At 62.8% G+C, this 9,319-nt stretch overlaps 1 protein-coding gene across 1 annotated transcript; it reads left to right on the forward strand.

Moving 5' to 3' along the window:
- The first annotated feature begins 22 nt into the window (after positions 1-22).
- Positions 23-8,091, forward strand: ROBO4 (roundabout guidance receptor 4). The gene is given in 21 exon segments (XM_032709710.1): positions 23-89; positions 211-255; positions 344-622; positions 700-838; positions 913-1,040; positions 1,711-1,823; positions 1,938-2,157; positions 2,246-2,367; positions 2,882-3,053; positions 3,133-3,283; positions 3,358-3,488; positions 3,995-4,171; positions 4,254-4,545; positions 4,630-5,184; positions 5,275-5,303; positions 5,334-5,424; positions 5,526-5,885; positions 5,965-6,305; positions 6,398-6,532; positions 6,629-6,740; positions 6,742-8,091. Coding segments are annotated over 21 exon segments (3,687 nt in total). The 5' UTR covers positions 23-25; the 3' UTR covers positions 6,773-8,091.
- Positions 8,092-9,319: the final 1,228 nt, after the last annotated feature.

Consider the following 9,319-nt stretch of genomic DNA (forward strand, 5'->3'; position numbering starts at 1 on the left):
AGCGGGAAGGCTGGCTGGGGCTGGCATGGCGGGCGGCTGGGCGACGGCACTGGGCCTGGGGCTCTGCCTCGCCGCTCTGCACCGTGGAGGTGAGTTCAGCCCATGGGGGGGCAAAACCCCCTTAACTCTGCCCCCTGCCCACCCTGGGGCTGAGACTGTGCTCGCCTGGGGCACCCACCAGCATCCTCCCGCCTCCTTGTCACCCCACAGGCTGCCACCCCCCCAGCGCAGCCACGGCACCACAAATTCTGGCTGGTAAGGACACCTGGTGGGGGTGATGTGGGTGGGAGGACCCCAAGAAAATCCTGTCTCCCCCACCCACGGTGTGCCCTCCCCACGGCAGTGCTGCGGGACAATTTCCGCCTGCAGCCAGGCGATCTGGTGACCACGGCGGGGCAAGCGTTGGAGCTGGACTGCGTCCCCCCCTCGGGGCACCCTGAACCCCGTGTCACCTGGAAGAAGGATGGGGTGACCTTGGACTTGGTGGGTGACAGGTATGTGGTCACCAATGGGAAGTTGAGGGTGGCACCAGCACAACGGAGCGACTCCGGGCTCTACATCTGCGTGGCGGCCAACGCGGCAGGCAAGAGGGAGAGCCGGGGTGCCCGTGTCTCCGTCCTGGGTAAGCCAAGGGTCTCCTGTGGGTGGTGGGCATGTCACACCCAGCCGTGGTGCCACATCCTCGATGTCACCCCGCAGAGAAGCCGACCATTGTGCGGCACCCAAGCGACGCCGTGGCTGTGGCCGGCAGCACCGTGGAGCTGGGCTGCGGCGCCCAAGGTGACCCGGCACCGCGGGTGCAGTGGCACAAGGAGCGTGGGGACCTGCCCTGGGGCAGGTACGTGGTGGCAGGGGGGAAGTGTCCAGTCTCTGGGGTGGGGATGGAGCTGACGGAGAGCTGGTGACCCGCAGGCACGAGGTGGACCGGGAGCACACTTTGCGCATCTACGCCGTGACAGCCGCCGACGCCGGCACCTACGTGTGCACAGCACAGAGCCAGCTGGGCACCGCCGCTGCCACCGCCCTCCTCCACGTGGAGGGTCAGTGGTGGGACTTCACAGGCACCCAGGGGTCCATCTAACAGGGTCCATCTAATGGGGTCCATCCAAGGGGGTCGTTCGAGGGGAGTCCATCAAAAAAGGGTCCATCCAGCTGAGGGGATCCATTGAAAGGGAGCACTTCCAAAGGTGGGACCATCTAAAAGCATCCATCCAACAGGATCCGCCTAAGGGCTCCATCCAAGCAAGTCTGTGTAAGGGGATCCACCTAAGGGGATGCATTGAGGTGGGAGTCCATCCAAGGGGATCTCTTCAAGAGAGCCCACTTAAAGGGGATCCAGCCATGCTGGCTCCTACGAGAGTATTTGAGGGAGTCTGTCCAAGGTGGGGGTCCATTAAAGGGGGATAGGACAAGACGTATCCACCCAAAGGGTTCATCTAAGAGGTACACATCAATAGGGGTGTGTCAAGGGGGCCCATCCTATGTCCACAAAGGGAACATATCAAAGGGGACCCATCCAAGAGGTCCATACAAGGTGTGTCCATCCAAGACAGACCCATCAAAAGGTATCTGTCCAAAGGGGGGTACATCTGAGTGGATCCATCTAGGGAGACATCAGGTACAGGTATCTGAGGTGGGTGTCTGGGCAGGTGCCAGGGGACTCCACTCCTGCCTGGAGCTGTCATTAGCCTTCCTCTCTCTGCTCCACAGATCGACTGCCGACGGGCCGGCGGGATGCTGCCCCACGGGACCTGCTGGCTGTGCGGCTGCACCTGGACAACGGCACAGCGCTGCCCACCGCTGCTGTCCGGCTCCGCTGGAGGGTCAGTGTCGTGCCAGAATGTCCCCAGCGGAGGGAGGGGATGGGACATGGGGATGAGGCTGGAGACACATGCCCATGTCCCACCATGACTCGGAACCCTTCCCATCCCCTTCAGATGCTGATGCCGGTGCCGGTGCCGGTGTCCTACATGGTGCTGTACCGCAGCCTGCTCCCGGCCACCACCCCTTGGGTCCAACACGACGCAGGCAGGGAGCTCAGCGCCATCATCCCCGCGCTCCGCAGGGGCTACAAGTACGAGTTCAAGGTCCGACCCTACACTGGAGGCACCCAGGGCTCGGACAGCAACAGCAGGCACCTCTGGATACCTGAGGAAGGTGCGCTGTATGTCCCCAGGGATGCCTGGGTGGAGGATAGGGAGGTTGGTTGGGGGTCCCAGGGGTCTCAGCACCCCTGTCCCGGCAGTGCCCAGTGCAGCACCCCAGCAAGTCACCGTGGGCCAGGCTGAGACGGGAAACAGCACCGTGGTCGTGAGCTGGGAGCCACCTCCTCCTGAGGCCCACAATGGCATCATCCAGGGCTACCAGGTTTGGGGTGACAGGGCAAGGGGGTAGGGCTTGGGGGGTATCTGACCAAGGAGGGTCCGTCCAAGGGGATCCATCCAAGGGGTCCATCCAGGAGGGATCTCAACATGAGGGTTCATCCAAGGGGGCTAATCCAGGTGGAGGTCCACCCCAGGGCATCTGTCTAGTGTCATTCATCCAAGGAAGCTCATCCAAAGGGGTCCAGCCTAGGGGAGTCATTCAAGGGGGTCCACTCAAGGGGGCTCCATCAATGGGGGTCCATCCCAGGAGCATTTACCCAAGGGGATCCAGCCTAGTGGCATGCAAGGGAGCCCATCCAAAGGGGTCCATCCGAGGGAGCCCATCCAAGTGAGTCTATTCAAAAGGGGTCCATCAATGGGAGTCCATCAAGGGATATTAATTTGAGGGGGTCCATCCAAAGTGGTCCATCCAAGGGGATCCATCCATAGGGGATCCATTAAAGGGGGTCCATCAAGGGTAATCATCTAAGGGGACTCATCCTCTTGGTGCCTGCCAGGTCTGGTCAGTGGGCGAGGGCTGGCAGCACCACACCAACAGGACAGTGGACGGAGGCACCCACCGCCTGGAAACCCTCCTCCCACACCCCGGCGTCGAATTCTGTGTCCAGGTGGCAGCTTTCAACGGCGCAGGGCTGGGGGTCCCCAGCAACACCACCTGTGGTGTCCTGGGTAGGGGACGGGGAGCAAGGTGGGGAGCGGGTGGGGGTCAAGTTTGTGACACGAGGTGACACCAGTGGGACCCTTGCAGGGCTGACAGCGGGGAGCAGCGGGGTGGTCCAGGCACTGCGGCAGCCTGCCGTCATCGCAGCCGCCGGCTCCATGCTCTGGTTGGCCTTACTCGCCCTCCTCCTCCTCGTCTGCCAGCGCCGCGCCAGCCAGGACGCCGCAGCTCGCCGCAGGTGAGAGGCCGTGGGGTGGGGGATCCCTGCTGGGGTGGTGTTGGGATGCCCTGACAGCATGCCTTGCCTTGCAGGCTGGTGGCCGGTGACTCGCCGTGGCTCGGTGGCCCCTGGAAACCCAGCTGTGCCCCCCGAAACCTCAGCAGCAGCAGCAGCCTCAGCAGCCGACTGCTGGGCAGTGACAGCAGGGACCCCCACCCCTCCAGTGAGCCCTGTGGGAGCTGGGACCCCCACCTAGTGCCATGGGTGGGGCATGGGCTGGGAACCCCAGGGCTGGGACCCCCACCTAGTGCCATGGGACCCCCACCCCTCCAGTGAGCCCTGTGGGAACTGCGACCCCCACCTAGTGCCATGGGACCCTCACCCCTGCAGTGAACCCCAGGGCTGGGACCCCCACCTGGTGCCATAGAAACCCCACTCTCTGCCATGGAGCCCCCACACAGGGTATTCTGGGCCCCCCACCTGGTACCATAGGACCCCTGACCTGATGCCATGGGAACCCCCACCCAGGCCTAGGACCCTCACAATGTACTATGGGACCAGCAAAATGTGCCCAAGACCCCAACCCTCTGCCTGGGACCCCAGTGCCGTGGGACCCCCACCTCGGTGGTGCCTGTCTGCAGGCAGCAAGGACTTGAGGACACACAGACCAGAGGGCAGAGGGGACAAGGGCACAGAGCTCAGCACCCATGACCTCTCTTACCCTCCCAGCCCTCTCCCTGGAGCCGCCGAGCCTCGGTCCCCCCACGCCCCCCAACCGCAGCAGCCCCCGTGGGGGGCACCCGCCGCCCCTCGGGGACACGAGGTGCTGCAGTGGGGGGCACCCCGGGGTGCACACCTCACCCAGCACCCCGAACCCAGCGCCCTGGGAGCACATTCGCAAGAGAGGTGGGTATGGGGGACACGCGGGGGGACACGGGGGGCACTGGGGAGGTGTCCCATGGCTCGGTGTCCCACATCCCCCACGCAGAGCTGCATCAAGTGCACAGCACCCCGGTGCTCACGGCTGGCCCCAGCCATGTCCCTGTCACTGGAAGCGGAGGCGAGTGGGGGACAGATTTTGGACCAGCAGCCAGGTGGCCTCAGCAAAGGGGACACGAGGGTGGCTCCACTGCTGCCATGATGGACGGAGGGAACGGGCAGCTGCCAGTCTTCAGCTCCCCAAAACCACGTCGGGGCAGTGCTTCGCTGGCCTCTGGTGTCACCGGGTCACCAGTGACACCCCCGAGACCACCCCATGCCCGGCACCCACCGGTGACACGGTGAGTCTGAGTGTCCCCATCCAGAGAGGTGCCCTGCACCCAAACCCTGTGCTGCAAAACCCAACATGTTGCTTGCACTTGCAGGTCCCCAGCCACGGTGTGCCCCAGGGACACATCCCCGGTCACCAGGCGCCCCAAGGACCTGTCCCTGTCCACTGGGATGCCCAGGGACACACCTCCACTCACCCAACTCCCCAGGGACACATCCCTGACCACGGAGAGCCCCAGGGATGTGTCACTGGCCACTAGGTACCCCCAGGACATGTCCCTGGTCACTGAGCATCCCAAGGACATGCTCTGGGCTAGCAGGCACCCCAAGGATGTGTCCCCAGTCCCCAGAAATCCCAGGGACATGTCACCAGCCACCAAGCATCAGAGAGACACAGTCTTGGCCACCAGGCACCCTGAGGACACATCCCTGGTCACCAGGTGCCCCAGGGACCCATTACCAGGGACCAAGTGTCAGTGGGACATGTCACCATCCACTAGGCACCCCAAGGACATGTCCCCAGTCAGCAGGCACCCAAGGGACACATCCCCAGGCACGAGGCTGCCCCAGGAGATGTCCCCAGGCACTAGGATCCCCAAGGAGATGTCCCCAGCTACCAGGCACTGCAGGGACAAGTTCCTGGCTGCTAGGTATGCCAAGGACATGTCCCCAGCCAACAGGCACCCCAAGGACCCATCACTGGTGACCAAGCACCCAAGTGACATGTTCCTGTCCAGCAGGTACCCTGAGAACATGTCACCAGCCATGAGGCATCCCAAGGACACATCGCCAGCCACTGGGCACCCCAGGGACACATCCCCAGTCACCAGACACCCTGAGGAGATGTCACCAGTCCCTGAGCACCGCAGGGACAAGTTCTTGGGCATCAGGTACCCTAAGGGCACATCTTCAGCTACGAGGCACCCCAGAGACCCATCACTGGTGACCAGGTACCCAAGGGATGTCCCTTCATGATATTTCTGGTCACCAGGTACCCTGAGGACATGTCAACAGACACTGGGCACATAAAGGACACATCCCCAGTCACCAGGCATCCTGAAGAGGTTTCCCCAGTAACCTGTCACCGGAGGGACATGTTCTTGGGCACCAGGTACCCCAAGGACATGTCCCCAGCCAATAGCCACACCAGGGACACATCGCTGGAGACCAGGCACGCAAGGGACATGTTCCTGGCTACCAGGTACCCCAAGGACATGTCTGCAGACACCAGGCACCCAAGGGACAGGTCCCCAGTCACCGGGCGCCTCTCACCAGCGTTCAGCGACGGGGTCCTCACGCAACAGCAGGTGGCTGAAGACCTGGAGATGGACCAGGACACCACCTGCCTCAGGTATTCACACCCCTGTGGGACACTCCTACCACGGCAGCACCTCCTGGTGCCATCAGTGTCCACATCATGTCCCCCACAGACCCCTGGCACCAAGCACACCACAGTCCTTCTCACCACTGCACACCTACGGCTACATCTACGGGCCACCAGCCTCCGAGTTGGGCGAGGAGGAGGAGGAGGGGGAGGAGGAGGAGGAGGAAGAGGAGGAGGAAGAGCGGACGGCGACGAGGGGCTCGCCGGGGGGGTCTCTGCTGAATGGCTGGGGGTCCGTCTCGGAGGACAACTTTGCCAGCGCCCGCTGCAGCCTCGTGAGCTCCTGCGACGGCTCCTTCCTCCTGGATGCCAGCTTCGCCCGCACGCTGGCCGTGGCCATCGATGGCCTCTGCTACAGCCTTGAGGACACTGACGGGCCTTACAGGGGTGAGTGAAGGGTCCCTGACCCTGAGGATCGTCACCTCCCTGGGGAAGGTGTCTCTGACGTGGCACCACGGTGACGCCACCGCCTCCTGCAGGTCCCTCACCGCCACCATCACCCTTGGAGCGGGTCTTCTCACCTGGGGTTCCAACCACCACCTGGGACTGGGGGACAGCGCTGGGGGTCCCACAGAGAGTCAGGGCAGAGGTAGCTCTGGGCATCACACAGAACGGTGAGCGGTGCCCCGATGCTGGGGTGATGGGCACTGGGGGTGGAAGGGAGTGCCATCTGTTGCGGGGTGCTGGAAAATGTCCCTTTTTCTTCCCAGGTGGCCAGGGGTCAGGGAGTGGCAGCCCCTGGGCCAGGGCAGATGGTGAGCTGGGGACAGGAGGGACAGGAGCATGGAGGTCCCCAGGGTGCAGGACGCAGCAAGGCCAGTCCCCTTGGCTCGGCTAAAATCCAGTTTTATTAGGCAGTTCCCCAAAAAGGGGCTCTTTACTAGGAAAAGCCACCCACAAAGGGTGGGTGGCACCAAGGTGGGTGGGTGTCCCTTCTTCTCCAGTGTCCTTGCCCTTCCCAAGTGTTCCATCCTTCCGCAGTGTCCCCATCCCTCCACAGTGTCCCCATACTTTCCCAAATTCCTCATTCTCCCCAAGAGTCCACATCCCTCTAAGTGTCCACATCCCTCCACAGTGTCCTCGTCCCTCCCCAGTGCCCTCATCCTTCCCCCACATCCTCATCCCCCACAACTATCCTTGTCCAGACCAAGCACTGTTGTCCATCCCAAATGTCCTTGTCCTTCCCCAGGGTTGTCCCCCTGACCATCCCCAGGCCTGCTGACCATTCCCATTTCTCCCAACTGTCCTTGTCATTTCTGAAAGTCCATGTCCTTCCTCAGCACCCCTGTCCCACCTCAACCATCCTTGTCCCTCCCAAGTATCCTCATCCTTCCCAAGCCACCTGTGCCTCCTTCGAGTGTCTTTATCTCTCCTAATCATCCTCATTCCCAGGGTCCTCAGCCCTCCTGAGCGTCCTCATCCTTCTCTAATTATTTTTACCCTAGGTACCAAGTGTCCTTGTCCCTTCCCACTGTCCTCATCCCCCAGCAACTATCCTCCTCATCCCTTACTGCTGTCCTTGTCCTTCTGAAGCAACCTTGTCCTTTCCCTGTGTCCTCTTGCCCCCAGGCATCCTTGTCCCCCTGCCTTCTTTGTCACTCACCAGCACCCTAAATCATCTGCATTGTCCTTGTCTCTCCCTTGTAATCTCATCCCAACTGTCCCCATCCATTTCAATCATCCTTATCCCTCACAGTTGTCCTTGTCCTTGTCCTTTCCCAGCATCCTTGTTCCTCCAAACTGTCCTTGCCCCCAGGATCTTTGCCCTGCTTAATCCCTCCCCAGCGTCCTCATCCCTCTCTGAACAACTGTCTCCGTCCTCAGGCTCCTCCTCCTTCCCCAAACATCTTCCTTGTCCCTCCTGAGCATCCTCATCCCTTCCCAGGGTCCTCATTCCTCATGACTGTCCTTGGTCTCCCTGAGCATCCTCGTCCTCCAAATTGTATCCTTGTGCTTCCCTACCGTCCTTGTCCCCAGGGTCCTCATCTCTCCCCAAGTATCCTCCTCCCTCCCTGAGCGTCCTTGTCCCTCCCCAGGGTCCTCATCCCTTGTGATTATCCTTGTCCCACCCCGAGCACCCCTGTCCCCCCTCACTCTGACGCCCACCGGCCGCTGTCTCTGTGCAACCCTATTTACATGGCGCCACCCAGAAATTAAAGAACGTCCCTCCGTGTCCCCAACCCTGTCACCGGCTTGCCCTCCGCTTTATCGCTTCTCCTGCGACGGGCCGGGCAATGCGGCCCCCGGGCGGCGGCGATGGCCGCTCCCTTCGCCGCGCTCCGCCGGGATCCGGCTGCGCCCCGAGCCGTGGTCCCGGGAGCTGGCGGAGCCGCGGGACGAGACGCTGCCTGTGGTGGAGCAGCTGCCAGACACCTGCCCGCGGGGCAGGCAGGAGGGCTTGCTGTAGGGGACGAGCTCGTCTGCAGGGGAGGGCACAAGGTTGGGGTTCGGCAGTGACACCCCCAACGCCTTTGTCACACAGCCGGTGGCCCTGGCTTACCGCCGCGGGGCGGGCGATGGGCGACCCTGCGCTCGGCCCCGCTGGGCTCCCGCTCTGGAGAGGGGCCGCGGGTCTCTCCCGGCGGCGGCAGCGGCGGCGGCGGCAGGTCTGCGGTGGAGAGGGAGGAGAGGGTTGAGCCCTCCTGGACCCACCTGGAGCCCCTAATTTTTCCCCCCCGCTCACCTCCTGTCTGCTTTTCCCGGCAGTAGCGGCTGCATTTGGGCTTCAGGCGACTTTTAGGAGCCGCCCCGCGGTGTTTCCCTGGGGGGGATGGCAGTGTCAGCCTCCCTACACAGACAGTGCGGTGCCCACCCACCCAAACCTGCCCCCCAGGGCTCACCTGTGCCAGGAGGGCAGCGGGCTCGAGGTGGGTGGCCCTCGCTGGCATCTGGAGTTACTGGGGGACTGGGTGCTTGTGGGGGGGTGCCGGCGCTGTGGGGGGGTCTCCTGGCAAAGAGGGGGTGGGATGAAGCCGGGCTGGGGGAAGTGGGATGTGGGGCTCGGTGGCCACCACAGCGCTGGCTGGCACAGTCCCTCCAGAGCTGTGCCAGGGCCAGGGAAAAACATGGGGTGTTGGCACAGCTGGATGGCACTGGTGTGGGTGGGCTGAAGCACCACAGCTGGATGGCAGTGCCACATCTGGATCGCAGTCACACAGCTGGGCTGGCAAAGGGCAGATGGATGAGTGCAGTGGCACAGCTGGAGGGGAGGAGCACAGCTGGATCACAAGCCACAGCCTGGCAAGGTTGTAATGGCACGGCCAGCCTGCAATGACACAGCTGGAGCACAGCTGCATAATGGCTGCTCAGCTGGATTATAACCACACAGCTTTCAGCTGCACAGCTGGGTCACAGCACAGCTGGATTTCAAGCACACAGTTGGATGGCAGTGATGCAGCTGG

Source organism: Chiroxiphia lanceolata, chromosome 23 (assembly GCF_009829145.1).
Source record: "Chiroxiphia lanceolata isolate bChiLan1 chromosome 23, bChiLan1.pri, whole genome shotgun sequence".
Lineage (NCBI taxonomy): Eukaryota > Metazoa > Chordata > Aves > Passeriformes > Pipridae > Chiroxiphia > Chiroxiphia lanceolata.